General features: G+C 39.2%; 11 protein-coding genes across 11 annotated transcripts; 4 read left to right on the top strand and 7 right to left on the bottom strand.

Moving 5' to 3' along the window:
* Positions 1–811: 811 nt before the first annotated feature.
* Positions 812–1558, top strand: RPL26A (60S ribosomal protein L26A; the record flags this gene model as incomplete). Its single annotated transcript, XM_041279528.1, has 2 exons — positions 812–830; positions 1188–1558. 2 exons carry the CDS (start codon positions 812–814, stop codon positions 1556–1558), a joined length of 390 nt encoding a protein of 129 aa, XP_041137742.1.
* Positions 1559–1676: 118 nt separating this feature from the next.
* BRETT_000969 (uncharacterized protein) lies at positions 1677–2615 on the bottom strand (the record flags this gene model as incomplete). Its single annotated transcript, XM_041279527.1, has 1 exon — positions 1677–2615. The coding sequence occupies one exon, from the start codon at positions 2613–2615 to the stop codon at positions 1677–1679; it is 939 nt and encodes a 312-aa protein (XP_041137741.1).
* A 719-nt stretch (positions 2616–3334) lies between these two features.
* On the bottom strand, positions 3335–6043 carry BRETT_000968 (uncharacterized protein; the record flags this gene model as incomplete). The annotated part of the gene is made up of 1 exon (XM_041279526.1): positions 3335–6043. One exon carries the CDS (start codon positions 6041–6043, stop codon positions 3335–3337), a length of 2709 nt encoding a protein of 902 aa, XP_041137740.1.
* Positions 6044–6873: 830 nt separating this feature from the next.
* Positions 6874–8610, bottom strand: BRETT_000967 (uncharacterized protein; the record flags this gene model as incomplete). Its single annotated transcript, XM_041279525.1, has 1 exon — positions 6874–8610. The coding sequence occupies one exon, from the start codon at positions 8608–8610 to the stop codon at positions 6874–6876; it is 1737 nt and encodes a 578-aa protein (XP_041137739.1).
* Positions 8611–8910: 300 nt separating this feature from the next.
* BRETT_000966 (uncharacterized protein) lies at positions 8911–9471 on the top strand (the record flags this gene model as incomplete). The annotated part of the gene is made up of 1 exon (XM_041279524.1): positions 8911–9471. One exon carries the CDS (start codon positions 8911–8913, stop codon positions 9469–9471), a length of 561 nt encoding a protein of 186 aa, XP_041137738.1.
* Positions 9472–9533: 62 nt separating this feature from the next.
* Positions 9534–10568, bottom strand: BRETT_000965 (uncharacterized protein; the record flags this gene model as incomplete). The annotated part of the gene is made up of 1 exon (XM_041279523.1): positions 9534–10568. The coding sequence occupies one exon, from the start codon at positions 10566–10568 to the stop codon at positions 9534–9536; it is 1035 nt and encodes a 344-aa protein (XP_041137737.1).
* Positions 10569–12479: 1911 nt separating this feature from the next.
* BRETT_000964 (uncharacterized protein) lies at positions 12480–14252 on the top strand (the record flags this gene model as incomplete). The annotated part of the gene is made up of 1 exon (XM_041279522.1): positions 12480–14252. The coding sequence occupies one exon, from the start codon at positions 12480–12482 to the stop codon at positions 14250–14252; it is 1773 nt and encodes a 590-aa protein (XP_041137736.1).
* Positions 14253–15697: 1445 nt separating this feature from the next.
* Positions 15698–17560, top strand: BRETT_000963 (uncharacterized protein; the record flags this gene model as incomplete). The annotated part of the gene is made up of 1 exon (XM_041279521.1): positions 15698–17560. The coding sequence occupies one exon, from the start codon at positions 15698–15700 to the stop codon at positions 17558–17560; it is 1863 nt and encodes a 620-aa protein (XP_041137735.1).
* A 143-nt stretch (positions 17561–17703) lies between these two features.
* BRETT_000962 (uncharacterized protein) lies at positions 17704–18579 on the bottom strand (the record flags this gene model as incomplete). The annotated part of the gene is made up of 1 exon (XM_041279520.1): positions 17704–18579. One exon carries the CDS (start codon positions 18577–18579, stop codon positions 17704–17706), a length of 876 nt encoding a protein of 291 aa, XP_041137734.1.
* A 417-nt stretch (positions 18580–18996) lies between these two features.
* PGK1 (phosphoglycerate kinase) lies at positions 18997–20247 on the bottom strand (the record flags this gene model as incomplete). Its single annotated transcript, XM_041279519.1, has 1 exon — positions 18997–20247. The coding sequence occupies one exon, from the start codon at positions 20245–20247 to the stop codon at positions 18997–18999; it is 1251 nt and encodes a 416-aa protein (XP_041137733.1).
* A 1543-nt stretch (positions 20248–21790) lies between these two features.
* Positions 21791–22447, bottom strand: BRETT_000960 (uncharacterized protein; the record flags this gene model as incomplete). The annotated part of the gene is made up of 1 exon (XM_041279518.1): positions 21791–22447. The coding sequence occupies one exon, from the start codon at positions 22445–22447 to the stop codon at positions 21791–21793; it is 657 nt and encodes a 218-aa protein (XP_041137732.1).
* Positions 22448–22770: the final 323 nt, after the last annotated feature.

Raw genomic sequence — 22770 nt, 5'->3', positions numbered from 1 at the left:
AATTGTATTTTTAACAAACGCATTTTACGTGGTTCTATTTCTGTGTAAATATTTTTCTTTGAAACAACGAATTCTGTCCCGAAAAAGCCAAGCGTCTTCTTGCTACTTTTTCCGTCATGTTTACATTTTACTTTTTTGCACTTTCACTGTAGTGCCTCTATTAATTACATGCTTTGTTGTTTCGTCAAATCTAGTTTGTACGGTATCTCCGATAAGAGCTAACTTAGATAGTACTGTTAATCAATAAACCGATTTGGAAAGAGATTCTCAGTAATGTCAAGAAAAAAAAATCTATAGCTAACTTGATAATGACCAGTAACCACACTGAACATAATAACAGATTGTAAACACAGAGATGTGAGAGTAAAATAAGCCATAGAGTTTGATGAATTTTTGAATTGTGAATCTGCCACAGAAGTCTAATGCTCAATCCTCCTAAATTCCTTGGGAGAGTTTTTCTTTCCAAAAAAGTACGAGAATCTCGTCGCGTCGATCATTTGCATTTAATCGTCACGTGAAAAAAATCGAGGTGTCCAATTCACACCTCACACCTCGCGGGTGTTATTCCTTGGAAACCACCGAGAGATATTCGCGAAAGGCTATTCCTGTGTTCTCCTTTTTTCAGTAGTCTCTCGCGCTCCCTAGATGCGAGATAAACTAGAATAAGAGGGAAAAAATATTGAAAAGTTTTTTGACCCCATCAATTTGAAGCTGAAGTGAAAAGGAAGGTGTGAGAACTTACATTTTCATAAGTTATAACGTTAATACCGAACGGTAATTAGGAGACAACAGATCCCTTCAACAAATAAAGATGGCTAAGGTTTCTCAAGGTATGTTTTGTTTCATTGATTTTGTTGGGATAGAAAGCATTAATTGTTGGTATCGTGCTCTTCATGTTCGAAAGGTCGCAGGTATAGATTAGAATTAGATAGACGATTTTAAATGTTCATGCTTTCAGTTAGTACTCAGAGAAAGGAACAAATTACAGCGGATTATTTGCTGACTACGAAGCTTATATTCGAATTTTCTATTTGCATATACAAACAAGATTCATCGTTCTTGAGCTATCTCTTCTTGCAGGATTAATTCACGGTTGTGATAGCAGGGATACCATCCACACCTTCATATTTCAACATTGAAAATGGTCGAGTTAAAACGAATTACTAACATTTTTTACTTAATTATAGACGTTTCATCCGACAGATTCAAGTCGAGAAAGGCTTACTTCACCGCTCCTTCTTCCGTTAGAAGAGTGATGATGTCTGCTCCATTGTCAAAGGATTTAGTTGAAAAATACGGAGTGAAGAGACTTCCAGTCAGAAAGGACGACAAAGTTCTCATCGTCAGAGGTTCCAAGAAGGGCCAGGAAGGTACTATTTCTTCTGTTTACAGATTGAAGTTTGTTATTCAGCTTGAAAAGTTGACCAGAGAAAAGCGTAACGGTGCTGCCGTTCCAATCAACATTCACCCATCTAAGGTCGTCATTACAAAGTTGCACTTGGACAAGAACAGAAAGGCTCTCATTGCTAGAAAGGGTGGCAAGGTTGACGAAGAGTAAGTGATCTTCTAATGAGTTTCTCTGTATACACGTACTATAATATAACCACTTTTTTCCGTTATTTGAATGCGTATAATTTAGATTGGTTTGTAGATATAGGTGAGAATTGGTTTACATATCAATAATTGGCTCGTTTGGAAAAAGCATACACTGTCCTCCAGTCTACCGTCAGTTGTGATTTTTCATTCCAGTTCGTTGCTTGTGTGATTAGCTTGAACATTTCATGTCCAGCCGTCGTTCCCTCTTCAGTATGAGCATTATTCCATTCATGTGACGCACTCCATGTATCAACATAATTACAGAACTGCTCCAAGGTGTAGGTTTTACGGATAGTCATCTTATCTTTGGCATTTGACATGCTTGGATCGTCTGAGGTCGGATCATAGTAGCGAATCTTAACATTCTCGAATCGGTCATCCCTTGAAAGTGCATCGTTAAGTTTCCTGTTAAGACTTCTGAGATGATTTCTTCCTGGTTGCTGCCAATATTTGGCAATGAACTTAGGGTTGGTGTATGTGAAATCATCGTATATTTTGTTAAGTTGTGGTTCGTCTAGAAATATAGGATCACAGTACGAAAAGAATGCCAAGGTTCCCGATGGTTTTAGCACCCTGGCCATTTCATCTAACCATTTCTCCCAGTCGAACCAATGGGCACATTCAGCAGCGATAACCAAATCGATTGTACCATCTTTGGGAATAACCTTCTTCAAATTTTCGCTGGCAGATTGCTCGACCTTAATACTTGCCGGGATAGTATGATCAAGTTCAGGATTGCTTGCCTTCTGTTGTACTAATTTATCTATGGTAACTTTACAATTTTTCCTGGCTCTAGAGATCATGGTTGGGGACATATCTGTCAATATAAGGTTTCTAAACTTGCCTGTTAAGGGTAAAGATGCCTCTCCTGGACCACAGCCGATATCTAGTAGAAAATTAGCACCGCCACCCGTTTGTTTGTGGTACTCTAGAATCATATCATAAAAAGCTTCAGGATACGTTGGACGGAACTTTGAATAAAGCTCCGCATCAAACGTTTTTTCGGAGAAGGCAGACATACTATTGTTAATTCATTAACATAATCAACACGATGGGTAAGGCGAAACAGAATGGCAAAGCATGTAATACGAGATAACGGATCAATGATTCATTTATCTATTTATACCGAATCTGCGGATTAATAATATTCGCGAAATTGCGGGATGAGAGGCATCACGCATATATAGGGATTATGTGACGACAGACCGAGGAATTGAGTCATAGTGAAAATATCACGGAAGTAAAAGGGAAAAGGGTCATTAAAGTAAAGGGGAGGAAAGCAAAAGAGTGAAAAAGGTGAAAAAGGTGAAAATTAATGCAGAATATTAAATAAAATAAAGGAGATAACGTAAAATGGGGAAGTTGTTAAAAAAGTTGTGCAAGTAAAGAGTGTGTAAAAGTGCAAAAGGACAATGTTAAAAATTAAGGTGAGGAAAGGTTAAAGACAAGGACGAATCATAGAAGAGACAAATTAAAAGTAAAAAATAAGCAAATTGAAAAGGCGACAACCAGAAAAGAAAAAGAAATCGAGTGTTGATGCTTGCGACCAAGAACGATTTCGTAAAGCAACGCATATATAAGGTACTGCTTTCAGTAGCATCTCACTTTCTGTATCATCTGAAGAGGGCGGAAAAATAAAAGGTTCAACAAAAGGTTAAGATGAAAAGCTGGTTTCAGTATCAGAGCCCGTTAAGGTCTTCCGTAAAAGAAAAGACGGCTTCTCAAATAATCCAACTTATCAGTTTCTTAGCTGTAGTTTTTGCTGCTCTCTTGCCCATCTAGCAGTATCTCTCGTAAGTTTGCTGAAGTTTTGGTTACCCCTGGTACGGCGAATGAAGTCGGTAACCCAATTCTGGGCGAAAAATTCCTTCCAACGGCCATCCGGATACATTTGTGCCAAATCACCTATCATGCCAACTGCAGACCTTGAAACGCTTTCATTTGAAGATAACTGCGGGTCGGTGTACACAGACATTAGGAACTGCGCGATCTGAACAAGGTACTGGAACAAGCTGTCTGGAGAATCGTGCAAGCCAGCCACTATTCCGACATAGGCATCCAAAACAGACTCTCTCACATTTAGAAGATAGTCGTCGAAGTCATCGGACATGTCTGGGTTCGTCTCATCCTCAGGAACAGCCTGCAAATTCTGTGCGGATTTGCATATTCCCATGACAACATCAAGGTACTGTATAAATTCCGTTCCTATGGAAGAAGCGATATCGCCAAAGCACGATAATATCAACGGGCGGAGCTCACGGCGGACATGTGGATTGGACAACGTGTTTCCCAAGATAGCCATGAATCCCTGGCAGTAGGAAATGAACTTGTCGCCCAAAGAATGGCATATATCGACTACTATACCGATAGCTGCATCGCAGACCGGAGAGTCGACATCCTCAAGAGCTTTGGTGAGGAAGGGCAAGAACGAAGGCATGTATTTCACGAAGTCTGCATCCACGGCAGACGCAACAGCAGAAACAGCCATGAATATGTCCTCATCGATGACCGAGTCCCCGGGCTGCATTGATAGCAACTTGAGGTATATTTCCATAAGCTGGTCTGCTGCAGAGGCAGCATCCGTGCCCATCCGGCGAATGACGTTGGTCATCAGCGACAAAATGTTGGATTGAAACTCTTCCAACTCGGCCGACACATGGAACCCGGCGGATCCACTTACATCCTTGCCAGCATCGGTACCGACACTATTCATCGTGGCAGTCAACCTGTTTATTCCCTCGGTGGCGATCTGCTGAACAAACTGGACGTCACACTGGGCACTGTAGAGGACAAGCGATGATAAAGCCTCGTATGAAGAAGTCCTTGCACCGCCGTCGTTATCATCACGGCCACTAACCTGTAGAATTGCAGGAACAAGCTGCGTGAAGTACTGTGAAAGAGGAGAGCTCTGTTGCTGCTGAGCATCGTGGCAAAGCTGCTCAAGCAAGTTGATGAGGGTCCAGCAGCAGTTCGTGACGACTTTGGGATCGTTCTGGAAGCCAAACAAGACTGCCTGGACCAAGTTCGGTAACATATTCTGGATATCGATGGCATCCACGACAAGATCCGTGATACGTCCGAGGCACCATGACACGGTCTCGCGGACTGCAAGAGAATCATCGGTGATCAACCGCAAGATGGCAGGGAGTGCCTGGGCGATGACAGTACGTAGTTCAGAGCGATCTGGACCATCGAGGATGGATCCAAAGGCCATAACTGCGGCCTCCTTCTGCCGCCACTCCTGGCCAGCAAGGTTCTGCTCTACAAACTGCAATGTTGGCCTGACCACATAGTTCCCGGTATCCTGTGCAAAAAGCTGCAAGCAGGCACCTGCTGCCATAGCCACAGACCACGAATCATCATCGCTATCCTCGTTCTGCCTCATCAAAAGGCTGAGAAGCGTAGGGAGGACGTCTGAGATTGCGACAAGTACGAAGTTGTACAGGAGAGGAGACGATCCGTTTGCGTTTGCGTTTGCGTTTGCATTTCCGTTCCCGTTCTCCCCCATGCCCTGCTCACCATTGCCACCTGCCACGTCACCAGAATCGCCAAGCTGGATGGCCAGCTCCTCTTCACAGACTGTGGACCAAAACTCAACCGCCATGCAGGCAACATGGTCATCGGCACTTCTCATTCCATTGACTGTGAGTCCGTACAATGCCTTCTCCATGTACACACCCATGTACTCGTAGTAGAGACTCATGATCTTGGCCAACGCACCAAACGCAACCGCCTGAAGAGCAGTATCCGAATCTGTGGCTGCAGCCTCACAAACAACCTGCATAATGTAGTTTCTCTCGCCTTCCCTTGCAAAGTTGCCCGATATAAACTCCAATGAGTTCACCAAGGCCTCGAGAGCAGTACGGCGCACCACGGCTGAGGGCTCCGACGATTGGGCACCTTGAACAATTGCAATCAAGATACCGTTGGACTGTGCTGCAACCTGTGGATTTGTCGGATCGGAACTCTCGCAAATGTAGCCGATTGTCAACAATGATGCACGCTTCACGTTCACTGGGCGATCCGTCTTGGTGTTTTCCACTATCACGTGCATCAACTGGGGCCACTCGTCACGTGGCAGTTCAATGCTAGCAATTGCCGCGACAAGTTGAGCTGCCTGATTCGCCACCCTGTCATCCTGGGTCAAAAGAGCCTGCAAAGAGATGTTTTTGATCTTTTGCCGAGAGTCGGTATCTATCTGAAGCCACCTCTCTGCCTGCTGGCGCCTCTTAATGACATTCTTCGATGTTAACTCGTTCTTTGCTCCCAAACCGGCCAACATCCTCACCTCTGTCTTCTGCGATTCATCACCTAATACTTCCACAAGCTGACCCAAGTATGCAACCCAGTTCTCGGATGCCAGTTCAGCAAGCTTAGCCTCAGCCGCCTGACGAGCTGAGGTGTCCGGGTTTAAGATTGCGTTTTCGAGAAATTCTGTAATACCCATATTTGTATTGGTATGTGTTTATCCTTCTCACGAGAGCCAAAAAAAAAAAAATGCTATAGACCTGTTAACGTCAAGTCAAGCTGGAATAAAATGAAGTCTTTCAGTTGTTCTCTGCTAGAGCTAAAAAAATTCCTCTAAATAAGCTGTTAGGACTGTAACCGATATTCCTAGATCACAAGTCTGAAGTTGTTAATTTGAAGTTACGGAAATTTATCAAAGCGCAATATCAAGTTCGCCGAATCTGAGATGAAAAAAATGCTAGATATGCTCAAAATGAAAAGGGAATGTTAAAAAATAGGGGAAAAGCAATGTTAGTCAAAACCGACTATGTGCGATATCTGTGATCTGTTGCACCTCTGATTCAAGACAACGTCTTGTGCTGATGACAAATGTGGACTATTGGATGTTAGTATTGTTCCGTGGTCTTTGTATTTTAAATCTCAGAAGGTGTGGAAACTTGTAATTTTTTTTTTTTTTTTCGATCCGTAAATTTTTCCCAACCACTTTTGTGGATTGTTGCTTGGGTCTACATTATTTGGCAAGGCACCATTTTTTCTCCCTTTTTTCTTTGTAGCAAAAACCGACTGATCATTTCTTACACTTCTAGTCCTCTACGTTCTTCTATCCTACCGATCATAATTCGCGAGCTTTTCAACATACTTTATCTCCCATATGAATTGTCTTGCACTTTCCTAATTCCGTTTCGACAGCAGAAATTCCATATTGAAAAAAATTTACAAGTCCTGTCTTCACATGTTTCATACTATTACGTGTCATAATGTATAAGAAAACGGTATACATAATAAATAAGATATTCCCAAGATGTTATATCACATTTTTTCCACATCCAGTTTCCCTTCATATTTCTGAAAGCTCCTAAGCCAGCGTTCCTCATCCAAATTTGAAACATTAACCGTGGGAATAATCTTGGATGCTGGAACAAGGTTTATAAAATAAAAAAGCTCCCTAAAGGATGAATGCTCACTATACGGAACCCTTAATGTTTTCCCAACAACTAGATCTTGTGCCCTTTCTTGTTTATTCCGAAAACTAAATTGCTTTTTAATCTCATCGTAAACTTCACTTAGTGGTACAGGGTCGATAAATTCATTTAAAAATGAATCAATACCTTCAAATCCTGTTAGTGTGCGTCTCTTGTTCGCTTTCGAAAATCCAAAGGACCAGCCAGTCGGATTAATACCTATAACCGTTTTGAAATGAGAAGAATACTGTTTCAAATACAACAGTAATGAATCTTTATTCATCGCCCTCATTGATACTAAATGAACTTTACAAGCATGAGCGTTAGCAGGGTTGGTCTCCAGTATGTCATCTAACTGTTTCCATTGTAATATCTTCAAGATATTTCCCTTCCGCTCATCGCAATATATACGAGATTTCATTCTCTCTGCAAGCTCTATAGCCAGTCTCTCTTTGCCAATTGAGTATGTACCCACAACTACCAAAAATTCTGAGGGAGCGTCCCCAACCTTGCGAAAAAAGTCTATGACTCGCTTTTGCGTACTTTGAGCTTCTTGACTTCCGTTTAGTATCACATTGCAAGTGGCATCAATAACGTCCACTTGCTTCGGAAAACTATATTGGGGGTCCAAGTACGTATCATCTATGTAAATACGGTCGAACTTCCCCCATTTCCTTAAAGCTTTAACCATCTTTCCATTTGCACGGAAATCCCCGCAATGGAGAAACTTCTCGCCTGTTATCTTTGATTGCAAAACAAATATCGCACTTCCAGGACAATGATTTGCATCCAGGCAGGTTATTTCAATGTGTGTATTTGGAATCATCCGACTCTCGTTGTACTCCATTCCCATAAATTTGTCCACTGGAATATTGAAACGTTTCACAGCTAGTGCCACTGTAACTTTGGTTCCAATAATGAGGCTTCCATTATCCCAACTTTTCCGCAATCCTCCATAATGATCTGAGTGAAAATGGGTTAAAATATATGTCTGAATTGTATTGTCTGGCTCGAAGCCAAAAGCATCTACTGCAATTTTATCTTTTCCAAGTTGAAGGACCTTATAGTCTGGCAAAGCTGGTTTTGGCCTACGTTTCTGCCTCTGTTTCTTTTTGCATTTCTCTTTCTTCTTAGCCATTTTATTATCTGTACGACTCCTCTTTTTCCCCTTCTTAACTGAGACATACTTTGTCGAATTTGTAAGAGTGGTAACCGTAAATAAGCAATCATTCACATGCTCATTTCTTTGTGTGAGGTCCAGATTTCCAATATTCAAATTGCATATTGGGCATTTTATATTCACTGTTTGTTCACCCTTGTCATCCAAAGTTCCGGATTCGGGTATCTCTAGTTGTATATTTTGCTGCATCTCTTTTTCATTCAGTGTTAGCTCATATTCTTCCTTCCTTGAATCCTTTCCAAGCTCAACCACTTTGTCATCACTTGCATCATCCCCTAAAATAATAACCTCTTTTTTTTTCGTTTTCCTTCTGCAAAATTGGGTGATAAATGTCTGTACCGTACGTCTTGCGTATTTTCTACTAGTTGCATTCTTGCTTCCGTTTTCAGTACTTTTCCCGCTCATTTATAAAATTATTAAGCCCGGCATTTGTGGTCGACCTGGTCCTCATTCGTCCGTATGTGCAGTAGTTCCTGTGTGGTCAAAAGGTATAAAATTGATTTGATTGGTAAATCAGATGGTTAATTGTGTGACTAGTAAAAGTACTATCGAGGAGAGTGTAATAAAAAGCCTAGCGACCGTGAAAAAAAGTGAAAATAAAAAATGGGGAGTATTAAGCTTCCTTTTTTCCGTTCTATGACAAGCCATTATTGTAGTGTTTCTGAATACTAAGGAGGAATTGAATAATAGCATGCAGAAAAAAGCATGGGATTGTTATCAATTATCAGAAAGCAGAAGTTGAAGGAGAAAGAGATAAGGGTGTTGATGCTTGGCCTCGATAATTCGGGAAAAACAACAATCGTGAAATCGCTTCTTCACAAAGATATCAAGGCAATTTCTCCGACAATGGGATTCAATATCGATACAGTGAATTATGGTGGATTTAACATAAATATCTGGGATATCGGTGGACAGACATCTCTTCGAACATTTTGGTATAACTACTTTGAAAAAACTGATTTTCTTGTCTGGGTGATTGATGCTTCAAGCCTTCATCGTTTGTCAGAAAACTTCACGGAGTTCGAAAAAGTCCTTCAAGAAGATAGGATTGCTGGATGTGAACTACTTATTTTAATCAATAAAATTGACACGTACAATGGAGATCAAGAGAAACTCAAGAAACATGTTGTCGAAACATTACAGCTTGACAAGATAAGGAATCATAAATGGCAACTACTCTGTTGTAGTGCTTACTCTGGAGAGAACTTACAGGATGCCCTGAATTGGATAGTAAGAAGTTATGAAAATAAGTACTACATTCTTTGAAGTGAACGAGAAGAGGAACTCTAATTCCATATATATATATATATATATATATATATATATGATTATGCGTGGGTGCTAATGCCCAATGGATTCTCACCACTTTCAATATTGTCGAATATCCATGAACAACTATACCATTCGTTGGTTATATCAAGAGATGGATCGCAAGTGCATCTGTGTGAAAGATGAACTTTTTCATTCGTCGGACACTGAGTATACGGTGGATGTGTATATCCGATGTTCGAAAACCGTTTGATCGTTCCCTTTTTAAGAAGCAAAGACAAAATTAATGAACGTACTGGAGCATCGCCCCATCTCTCATAATAAAAGCCATTGTATCTGTCAAGCGCTTCAAATATCTCATTGTATTCTTTAGACCGAAAAACATCTAAATTTCCAATTTCGAAATTTGTCCAAAAATGACAGTAGTTGTAATCATTAGTATTCCTGTCAAAGACAAACTCTGAATACTTATCCGTATCCGTAAGAAGATGATCATTACCAAGAGATTGAAGTGCACTCCTCATAGATTTGAATAAGGATGGTATGGTTTTAGAATATTCAACCATGCCAATTGTAAATCCGTAATCATAATTGTTGTCCTCCATTTCCTTAAAGAGATCATGATTTATATCACATTTTAAGCGAACACCAGGTTCAACACGCCAGAAGAATCTATACTTTTGAAGAAGTTTCTGCTTGTAAAAAAAGCCGGATTCAAATCTGCACATATGCCGATAACTTAGTGATGTAGCATATGGTGCCGCACCGTCAGGATCATCTCGCAACAGCTTCATTCCTGCATACATTTTGGTAACGTTGAGATTCTCTGGTAAGCTCCAATATTCTTCTGGTATTTGATCGAAATATGCATTTCCTGTAGTAATCGCCTGAACGGCCCTTTTAAACTCCTCCGTAAATGGTTTGTCATTCAGAAATATCCAGTCATATTTGAATTTATCGTTAAACCTATTGTTGTAGTTTTGTATAGTTTCCAATAACTCATATAAGTCACTATTTCTACATAAAGTGTAAAAGGTGGCATTTGCACGTCTGTATGTAGTTTGTTCTATGCCTTTCTGAAGTTCGAACGCCATACTGAATGAATGCCAAAAGCATATCATCAGAATCTGGTATAAAGTGACAAAATTCATGACTCTAAACTGTATGAATTATAATGTACTCTTGGTGTAAAGAATGAATATGGAGAGGAATGTGCAATACAGACGCATATAACGTATGATGAAGGAATGTCAGAGGCAATTTCGGATGGCCAGTAGCCCGCCCGTAAAGGATATCACCCCTTTTAACCTATCGATAATAATTTAAGTCTGCTACGATAAGAAAAATCGAATAATGTAGATGTAAAGATCCAATTTCTTTTCGGAGAGAGAGATCAGCCTTCAAATTTCGGAAGAAAAAAAAATTTTGACACACGGAATCTCCTTTCCAGGCTTGGCGTCATAGCAGCAGAGGGGAATAACTTACCATTTCAAGCCTACCTTTTTAGCAAACGTATAGTTTGACTGTAGTTGTGACTCTTCGTGGTATATATGTCTACTTTGCTTGATGTTTGATAATAAATAATTTAATACAGTTTATATAAGCATATTTTGAGTAAGTGCAGGAGATGAAATTTCGGTATTCAAATGAGAAGAAAGAAGAATTTTATACAATGGAATAAATGCCAAGAAAATTTGATTTGCGCTCTTTCATCCAAAGACTTTAAAAAAATTGTAATATATATCGTCCTTTTCGACGCGTCTTCAAAAATGTGCAATGGAAGCATTTTAAGGGGATGATCGAAAAGGTTTATTTCTTCATGATATCTGGAGAATCGCAGAGATGACCACTATAATACTTTGCTGATGTCCATTATTACACTAGTACTTTTATATGTTGCATTTAACTTTAAAATAATGCTTGTCAAACATATAGATCAATAGTTCGTAGTAGCCTGTGTTCGCCGCGAACCAAAAAAAGCATATTTTGCGGAACTTTAGAAACCAAGTCTTGCGAAATATCGGATTGCCTCTGCAATATACCTTCTTACAAATCTTGCATTTTAGCCTAAACGTATCCTTGTTTAGTCTAAGTTTACGATTACTATGGAAAGAGTGAGCAAGCTTATTCCATTTCACAAAAGAATTTGGTTCTGGTGGAAAAGCTTACGGAACGTTCCTTTCAGAAAGCATTTTTTTGTGGGTAAGTATTGTATGAATACGATCGTGTTTATGTTCTAAGTACTAACATTTGTCATGATTTAGGATACGATTTGAAAGGAAATACGTACTGGGAATTTTTCCCAACCGGTAATAAAAATATAAGGCCCCGTCGAATATGGCACCCTTTTAGAACAGAATCGTTCATCTTTGATTACTTTGATAAGCTCCCGATTCAATGGCTACAATGGTTGAGATATTCACGATCCAAAGCTCCCAGCCTAGATGAACTTATCAAAGATGAAGAACGACTCGAAACGTTGAGGAAATTAGTAAAGTTGAAGGGTCAAGAACTTGAGTATAAAAAAACTGTGAGCAATGATAAAATGATTAAGAACATGTATAAAGAGCTGCACAGAGCAGACAAAAATGTGACAATGAGGCAAACGCCATCGGATGAACATATGAAAGTAAATTAGGTCTTGCAGAAGGATCCATCGACTATAGCATCGCATCGCATACAACAAACTGATTATGAATAACACAAGAATCAACACCCGCGTATATATATTTGTTACCTGGCATGTACTTAATTATGAATTTATTTATTTTTATTAGGCACTTCAGGATTTCATCAATATTTAGACTTGTTTAATAGTATAGCAAGCGGAGTGAGGTGTAGAAGAAAATGGTAGAAAGTGATGAAGAAATTCGGTTCTAAGAGCTTTTTTCGCGTGTAGCCGAGTTCAAAGCAACTCTTCTTAACTATTTTCATAAGCCGTTCTTGATTTATTTTCTTTCTTTCACAAAATTAAATGGCACCGTGTTATGTCCTTATAAAGTAAGATGGATTTACAACAGGACCTCAAATATCTGTTTTGTCAGTGGTTAGAAGAAGAATACAACGTTAAAGTACAACGAGGTCAACGTAATGCACCTACTTTTTATAGGGCATTGAAGAGTGTCCGACAGTGTCCCTACCCAATAAAGCATCCAAATCAATTGTCTGATTTGAAATTTATTGGAGATAAGCTCGTGAAACTGATGTCAAACAAGCTTCAAGAGTATTGTGATGAAAATGGGTACAATTTTCCTGTTGATGAGGCGTCGTCAGCCAAGGAGAAAGCCAACCAGGACGCTGAAATTGTAAATAATGGAAGGAAAAGAAAAAGTGCCAAGAAATCCGATAAAGATCCAACCAAAAAGAAGAGGAAAAGAAAGTATGTTCCTGCAAAGAATACTGGTGGGTATGCTATATTGTTAGTGTTGTACGTTCATGATCTCGAACGAAAAGGAATGACTAAAGCCGAGATTATACGACATGCAGTTCCTTTCTGTAGTTCCAGTTTTACATCAAATCCATCAACCGGGCAGTTCTATTCGGCATGGAACAGTGTGAACACGTTAATAAAAAACGAATATGTGCTGTCCAGAGGAAGGCCAGTATACTACTACCTTACAGAAGAAGGTGAAGAGGTCGCTGGTATATTGAAAAAAGTCGATGACGAATCAAAGCAGCGTACAAGCCTGAACTCACCACATACCGATAAAAGTCTTAATTCTTCTTTTGATCGTTCACCTCAATATGCTACCAAGGATAATTACAGTTACATGAACAGAAATATACAGCCTTCACCTACAAGATCCGATATAGCACGCAGTAAATTTTCAAGCGGAAACAAATGCAAATACAATGGCGTCGACTATGATATTTGGCCATCTGGTAGTTATGAGATATTCTTCGTATCAGATGATAGAGAAGTACGATCAAGAGAAGAGCCTGAATTTTTTGCAAAAGGTGTTCGGGCTAGGGGCGTGAATTGCAAAGTTCGAGCTTTATCCGTTGGTGATGGTGTTTGGGTTGCGATAAATAAGGAATCAGGCTCCTGGGCAACGCTAGACTTCATTTTTGAGCGAAAGAGATTGGATGATCTGGCGGAATCTATAAAAGATGGTAGATTCAGAGAGCAAAAGTCACGATTAGACAAGACTGGTCTTCAAAGGATCATGTACATTATAGAAGAGCAAATGTCTAGCGATATCTCGAGGTTCAGTGATGCTATCCAAACGTCAATGTCAATGGCTGTAACATATTCAAATTTCCATCTAAAAAGAACCAAAGATAGTGATGATACGGTTAAGCTATTGGCAATGATACATAAGCAGGTTCAATCGTTTTACAAGGGTAAATCGTTGGTGGTGCTCGAGCCCAGGAATCTCAAATCGCAGAAGCAATACAAGTCTGTTCTTGAGATGTTCAGAGGGCATTTCACTAGTGAAAACAGCAATATGCAGGTGGTCTATAACTTTGACACTTTTCAGGGAGTGATGAGTAAGAGTAGTATGACTACAGTTGCCGAGATGTTTGTTCGATTGTTGATGACAACTAGGGGTGTTTCACTTGATAAGGCCATTGAGATTCAGCGAGAGTTCAAAACTCCGAAAAAATTAATCGAAAAATATCAAGAAACGGGAATCTCTGGGAACGGTCTAGAAGATCAACAGGCTATTATAAAGGACAAAGAAATGCTGATACATAATATCTTCAAGGATCGTATTGGTGTGCGTAAAATAGGCCCTGCCCTCAGCAAAAAGCTTTACGAGGTTTGGGGTAAATAATTGGTAACGAGGTGCAACTTAAAGCTCAATAAAATTAGTTTAGTTGACACATGTATTGGGACTGGGAAGAAATATAGAGCTTAATCTATCATATATGATAAATCTGTGGTAACAGATAAAATCAAGCGGAAGTTTAATAAATATAATATTTAAAACCTAGTGCTAGTATGAAAATAAAAATATAAAGGCGATCTTATTTAAGATTATTTTCGGACATATATTTTGGATTATGTAATCATATATTACAGCTGCGAAAAAGGAAGGAACGAAATCTAAATGCTATTAATAGTCCCTATAAAGCTACGCCAATGACAGAATTGCTAAAGAAAGCGTAAAATTGGAAGTGAATAAATTTCATTTTAACCATAATGTTCGTATAGAGTGAGAGTTTCAAGTAAGTACGAAGTTTAAGCCTTTGGGACGCATTCGGAAAAAAAAAAATTAGCAATTTGAGAGTCGATGCCGCGCAGAGTTGATATAGTGTGTAGGGAGTGAAAAACGAAGGAAATTTCTATCTCTAATAATGGTATGTTCCCACTTCCGTGATAATCGAATATGTTCAGTAAACTTTATTTATAATATGGACAACCATATTGTTTTCGTATTGGTTGATCTGAAATAATCATTTCAAATGCAAAGTTAAAGCTTGCTTCCAGAAATAAAAAGCGGACCCACGATTGAAGAGCAAAAAGTGTATAACAATAGGAGACACGGTACGTAAACGTAATTACAAAAAAAAAAAAAGGACAATACGAAAAGCGCTTCCCTTTCGTCTCAACTAAGTGCGAATAGTGCACATGTGCGATCCAATTTACGTGAACAATTGAATGACGCATTTCGGTCTACTTTTTTTTTTTAAGTCGTTTAGTGCACTCTATATCTTTATTTTCCGAATTAAAGGGGAAAAAAAATGATGTCCTCCGTTTTAAAAAGAATGGAAGCATGAGGTCTGATTAGCATTGTTCGCGCTCTTGGGAACATTATATTTAGTGCGGTTTGACTGTATGGCAGTAACGAAAGTGTTGGTTCGCAACTTTAAACTATGGCCAACTACGGGATCAGTTTTTCCCTATTGAATTATTTGTGTTATTAGTACGTTTTATCCGTATATGGATTATTTTTCTCCTTCCGCATTTTTCCCTTGTATATGGATCATTAGAAGATAAGTAATTTGACAAAAGTGTTTCCTTTTCCTTAATCTCCCTTAATCTGTTCTTATAGCAGTCCTGGTTGTAAATACCTGTTTGCAATTTTTTTAAGTTCTTAAGTCGGATTGATGGATAGATAATTGTACAATTCCGTACAATTTCTAGTAATACATCGCAGCACATACATACACTCACTAGCTGAACATACTTTCGCGTCGTAAGACAACTTTTGCTTCTTAATCTTTTCTTGATATCCCATCCTCTTTGTCAAAAAGAAAGCGGTCTAAGTATCTATTCATGAGTAGGTGGAATTTCTGCTTAAAAACTCGACGCTTCAAGTTGGTGTTTAACACAGCGTTATGTCTTGGCGTGGTTTCCCTAATCTTATTCACTATATCTTCTTCGGGATACATGAATGAACCCCTAAAGGAGGATTTAGCCAATAAGTTAGAAAAATTTCCCGAGTCTGAGAGTGTTACTCCGTTACCGTCGAAGTTTGATAATGATGCGTTAAAGGAGATATCACCTCCACCAGCAAATGATGACATCTCGGGTACTTCAAATGAAAAGGCTAAAGATAACTCTAAGCAACAGCAAAGTGATCATAATGAAGCTAAAGAGCAGACCGATCAAGACAAATATAACGAGCCAGCTGAATTGAATCCAGTTGAGGAAGAGAGCGGAAAGCAGCAAGGTGAGCAAAACGCTGCGCAGGATGAGACTGATGACGAAAGACTGCGAAAAGCAAAAATATATTTTGCACAAATATTCGAAACTCTTAGAGAGGGCCACCCAAATTGCGAGAAGATTTATAGGGTGAAAGGGAAAAAGGCAGAGGATGTTGGTGTTGAAACAATTGGAAAATCGCCATCACCGACGGAAGAGTATCTCCGAAGCATTATAAAACTTACGCCAGAACAGTTGCAGAAAATGAAAATGGCACACAATAAAATGGTTTCAAGGCTTCCCGATAAGTATCCGGAGAATCTCTATAAAGGTGATGGTATCGTGTATGTTGGTGGAGGTATTTTCAGTTGGTACTCGTTACTTTCAATAAGAAATATCAGGAGGTTGGGTTGCTCCTTACCAATTGAGATTGTCATTCCTGATGAGAAGGAGTACGAGCCAGAACTTTGTGACAAGGTTTTCCCTGCATATGGTGCACGCTGTGTTTACTTGCCCAAGATATTGGATGACTCCGTGCGGAACAACTTCCTATTCAAGGGATATCAGTATAAAGTTTTGGCACTTATGGTTTCATCCTTTGAAAATGTTTTGCTTTTGGATGCAGATAATGTTCCAGTTACCTCACCCGAGCCATTGTTCCGTTCAACTCCTTTCAACGAGACTGGTCTGGTTGTCTGGCCTGACTTCTGGAAACGAACAACATCTCCCTATTTGTATGATATAGCAGGAATCAAGGTGGACAGAAAAACCAGATTATCTACTGGGTATGCCACATACGGTCATTTTGAAAAGGAGAACTGTCCTAAAGATAAGGTACTTTTTCATCAGTATAAAGGTGCATTTCCGGATCCATCTTCTGAGTCCGGTCAGCTTCTCATCTCCAAAAAGAAGCACACCAAGGATCTTTGGATAACGCTTTATTACAACATGTTTGGTCCAGATTATTTCTATCCATTACTTTCTCAAGGTGCAGCTGGTGAAGGTGATAAAGAAACTTTCTTGGCTGGTGCACATGCACTTAACAGAAAATACTATCAGGTTCGCAAGCTTGTGGAAGCTGTCGGAATGTTCAGAGATGGAAAGTTTCATGGAATCGCTATGAAGCAGTATAATGCGATAGATGATTATGCCCTATCGGTTGAATATAAAGATGCAGTTGATCAGGTCAAAGAGTCACCAAGATTCATGTTTTTGCATATCAACTTTCCAAAATTGAATCCGGCAGCAATTAAGGCAAGTGGGCTTATTTACGACAAAAAGACTGGCAAAAGAAATAGACTTTTCGGTAAAAGCATTAATAATGAGCTTGATTACGACTTTGAATTGACGCAGTGGCAGAGCATGAAAGCGCTAATATGTGACAACAATATTCATTTCATGGCCTTTGAAAATTTGAAGATAACTAAAGATGAGCTCTGTAAAGATATCTCAAGTCAGTTGGACTTTCTCATAGAAACCACAACAACGAAGTAATACGATTCCATTAGTGTGTTAATCAATACTTCTTTTTTTACCTTTCTTCGTATAATGAAGGTTGTCTATGTATTAGTTTCTGTTTCTTATAATATACTATTAGTTGGACGCATTAACTTATTGTTGTATTGCCTGTAGTACTATCACAGTTTGACTAAATCTTGATCCCAGAGTGCTAGAATGTCGAACCAATCATCCACTTGAATGAATTTCACATTCTCTGAGGGGCTGATAATATCATGGTTGATATCTTTAATTGTGAAATTCATGTTGCGTAGCTGCTTTGCTGCTAATCCACCCTTCATTACTATGGCCAAATCACTGTATATCATTGGTAGCACATCAGTTTCCGAATCCCCAATATACGCGACTTTCTTTCCAAATCCAATGTGTTTCAAATTATCCAGCTTATCATAGCCAGTTCTAAGGTCCTCTTTTGAAAGGTCAGGAATTCCCACACATACATCTTCTTGATCAAATTTTAGCTCGTTCGAATAGATTGGTATGGTGATTTCTCCGAGCATTCTCTTTAAATACTCCTTTATAATTACCGATGTCCAGTTTACCGTAAGAATCTCGAAAGATGGGTGGTCCTTTTGTTTCATAAGATACATTACAAATTCAATAAAGCCATCTCTTGTCTGCACCTTATCACACTGTGAACGCAGTGCTTCTTTTCTTATTCCTCTAAATGTTTGCAAGTTGATGCAAGCGTTGAAAGACGATAGCTCAATTGGTTTCATATCTTTTTGATACTGGATCTCTTTCTCAATATTATTTCTTTCCTTGTATGATTTATGAGGTAAAACTTGGCTATGGTACCGCCTATACTCATTCATGTATATTTTGAAGAAATAGTCCAACTTGTGTGGAGCAGATTCTGACAAGCAATCGAAAATCAGGTGAATGGTATCACCATCAGTGATGGTATCATCCCAATCAGATACCACCTTCTGAATTTCCGACGTACGCCCTCTAAGAACTCTGTAGTTTCTTAAAGCAATTTGAGATTTGTTCATTTTGAAATGAACGGGGCTTTTCATAATGAACAACTGATACTATTAGGAACGAAAGTGGGGCGTGCACCGGCATGTAGGCTGTGTAAAATAGAAATCTAAGAAAGTCTAAATCACGCCGATATATGCAGAGCTTTTTTTACCTTCCCCGGAAAAAAATTAAATAGAAGTAAAAAATTAATCGAAATATCTCCCCTTTCTTCGACAAAGGCACACGTTGTCCTCTTATTCTAGAAGCAACACAATGGTGGAGACAAAATTAGAAAATAGATGCAGACCCCATACAAAGACGTAATGAGATTTCACTCCAACATACAACTACACTACACCACCATATTCAAATATCATCAATTTAAAGCATCTTCTTAGTTAAAAGAGATCGTTTTCGTGAAAAGACATAACAAAGTATTACTACTTAACTTAGTTCTTGTCAGAAAGGAAAACAACACCTGGCAACTTCTTTCCCTCCAACAATTCCAAGGAAGCACCACCACCAGTAGAGACGTGAGACAACTTGTCAGCACCACCGAACTTCTTGGTAACAGTAGCAGTGTCACCACCACCAACAATGACAGTGGAGCCAGCCTGGCAAGCCTTAACAGCTGCGTTCAAAAGAGCCTTGGTACCAGTGGCGAACTTCTCAAACTCGAAGACACCTGGAGGTCCATTCCAGACGATAGTCTTGGACTCGGCGATGACCTTGGAGAATTCCTCAATAGTCTTTTCACCGATATCCAATCCCTGCCATCCTTCTGGGACACCCTCAGCCAATGTAGCGTAACCGGTCTTGGCATCTGGGGAGAAGCTGTCGGCAGTGACGAAATCGACTGGGAGGTAGATCTTAACACCGTTCTTCTTAGCCTTCTCAACCAACTTTGGAACCAACTTAGCTCCCTCTGGGTCGAACAAAGACTTTCCGATCTTGGCATCGTTAATAATCTTAACGAAAGTGTAAGCCATACCACCACCAATGATCAAACGGTTGACCTTGTCCAACAAGTTGTCGATCAACTGAATCTTGTCGGAAACCTTGGCACCACCCAAGATAGCCAAGAATGGCCTGTCTGGGTTCTCCAAAGCCTTGGCGAAGTATGTCAATTCCTTTCTCATCAAGAAACCGGCAGCTCTCTGTGGCAACTTGATTCCGACCATGGAAGAATGAGCTCTGTGAGCAGTACCGAAGGCATCGTTGACGTAAACGTCAGCAAGAGCGGTCAATTGGTCTCTGAACTTCTCAACCTGCTCGGCGGTGGCCTTAACCTTACCGTCGGCGGTCTTCTTAGAACCAGTTTCCTCGATGTGGAATCTCAAGTTCTCCAAAAGAACAAGGGATCCAGCTGGGGCACCGTTAACGGCCTTCTCAACCTCTGGTCCGACACAGTCGTTGAGGAAAAGAACCTTCTTGTTAAGAAGCTTCTCCAATTCAGCAGCAACTGGCTTCAAAGAAAGCTTTGGAACTCTCTCTCCGTTTGGTCTGCCCAAGTGGGAAGCGAGAATAACAGCCTTTGGCTTTCTCTCAAGAACGTACTTGATGGTTGGCAAAGCAGCAACAATTCTCTGGTTGTTGGTGATCTTCTCTCCATCCAATGGGACGTTGAAGTCAACTCTGATGAAGACTCTCTTTCCAGCAAAGTCCAAATCGGTGACTGACAATTTGTTAGATAACGACATATTGATTAGCTTTTGTGGTAATTACTGTGTTGAGCTATGCTGATAGAATAAGCAAAGACGGAACTTGGTGAACGGAAGGAGAAAAAAAAAAAAGGAAGGCTACAATTGTAATCTTCCCGCTCTACAATCAATGAATTTTAACCGAAAACTTGGAACTTGTTTGCATTTAAATAGGCGACGACTTAAATTATGATGGAACCACATTTCGGAGCACACTGTAGTAAGAATGAAAAAAAAAAGGCAGTCGGCAATGACAATAAGTGCAGGTACCTTCCATTAATCGGTAAGGAAAAAAAAGAATTATTAAATGGCAGAAAAAAAAATAAGAAAAATAAAAAATGAATTGAAAAATCACCGGAGAACTGAAGGGCCCGCCTCTATGGCTTAACTATTACCGCCCTTCCCTTTTTCTTGTCATAGAACTGAAGTTCCGCTCGCCTCTCGTTTTTTTTCAAGAGCTCCGGTAACAGAGGGTAACCACTTTATTCGATAATATTCAATAAATTTACGGAATTATTAGCGCCTACACGTAAGCAGTACATTCTTTTATGGTTCCCTTGCCCAATTTTTCTGTTACAGACAACAATTTTAATGGTGGTTACAGTGGTCTCTAATTCTTGTACAGAATGGATTCGCTGTCCTCGAAATTTCAGTAGTCAATACCACGATACGTGGCGGCATCGCAAACAATTGTGCACAGGTGAAAAATAATAATAAAAAATTTGGCCAATTAGCTAACTCGCACCTCAATAGCAATTTTCAGATTTCTTCACACCAGGTGATCCGAATTCATCCATATATCTCCATTAGGTGACAATGATTCACAGATCTTTCTGAACTCCGATCATGATGAATCTTTCTATGACTACTCCGAAATGATCAACTTTATCTTCAAAATAACTTGTTTGAATGTTTTTACTATTAACCTGTTCAATTATCTCAATACTAATATGAATGAAGCCATACTTTATTATTAATTACGACAAATCCGGTCTAACTCACAAATTAGTTGTGATCAAGTTGGTAACCTCAGTGTCTTTCTTGACCAATTTTTCATCCTTTCGGAACAAACCTTACCGTTTTTTTCGGTTCCTATTTTTTTTTCGGCCGCCATAAATGGTAAGTTGAAAATCATCACGAGAGGCCTGGCTGTGCTCTCCTCATTTCACCAGCCGCGTATGCACCAAAACCAATATGAATTTATTGGTCAATCGACGCGTCATTTTTCTGTATTTTCACGTGTTTCGATTCATGCCAGGTAAGAAAATTAAATTATGTTTTATAGGACTAGTTTATAATGTACGCTGACGTTTCAATAAGTGACTTTACTGCCTAATCCATACTTTTTCCCCTAAAAAGGAAAGAAGAAAATTATAGTTTAAATTCATAGTTTTAATGAGGTCATATAATGAATTAAATATAAAAAAGGGGGAATTGTTACTAGCGCCCAAAAGTATTTCAAAGCCTACGTCAAAAAAAAATACGTGTATCTAAACGCTTCATGGTCCGACTTTAAAAACCTTCGTTTTAAATTATTTGAAGTTCATATTTTGCCATTTGTTTTGAGAGAATGTATTTCTTTGTTATCAATACTTGCAATAGGTGCATAATTGAAAAGTAGTTCTCCCACAAAATAGCCGAGAATGCAGACGATAATAATGTAGCCATTGTAATACATCCACATTAGCATGATTAAAAAGGAGCAAGCCCATTCTATCATATATAAGAATGATCTTATTAAATGTTCGGCAGGTGATAAATAAATCTGGATTGCCCCACTGCTGTCACGCTTTGGATGAGAAAGCAACCAATTATGTTTTAAAGTGTTTATGATTGGCTTGAAAAATGATCTTTCATCAATATTCACGGCCATCGTTTCCTTAGCATTACCATCTGTCTTGTTATCTGAAGGTATGGAATCAGAGTTTTCTTCATCTTCTTTGTTGCAGCAGCAGACACACTCCTCTGTATGTTGTTGTTTATATTTCTCTAATTTGTATTGAACAACCGCTTGATCGTATTCGATAAGAATCCTGTGAAACCAAATATATGCAACTATCCAAAAAAAGGTACCAATACAGGTTCCTGCAAACATTCCTTTGGATTTGACATGCCATGAACTTGCAAGAAAGCATGAGTCGATTGTATACCAGTTCCAGAGCATGGATATCCTGCATTGTCCTTTGACATATGTAGACATCTTGTCTAAAAATTAACAAGTAAGTTTGTCTCCTGACTGATGGCCATGTTTTTTTTTACAGTAACATTAGGAAGGACGATGAGGATTACTGCCTGATTATAAAGGTGAAACTTGAAAAGAGAGGGAATTTCCTAAAAATTAATAAGTTCTATTCGTTGAATCCTTTTTCAAAAAGCATTCTTGGTTCTGAGTAACTGATTGTAAAATGTAAATTATATCCTCTTCAGACCAATGATAAGATGTTTAAAGAGTTTGTTGTTGTACTCAGTTTACCACATCAGCATTTTATTTGCTCATTTCAAGCGAATATATCGATTTAAACG

This window comes from Brettanomyces bruxellensis, chromosome 8, assembly GCF_011074885.1.
Source record: "Brettanomyces bruxellensis chromosome 8, complete sequence".
Lineage (NCBI taxonomy): Eukaryota > Fungi > Ascomycota > Pichiomycetes > Pichiales > Pichiaceae > Brettanomyces > Brettanomyces bruxellensis.
The sequence above is the reverse complement of the archived record's forward strand: the minus strand, read 5'-3'. Positions and strand labels throughout refer to the sequence as shown.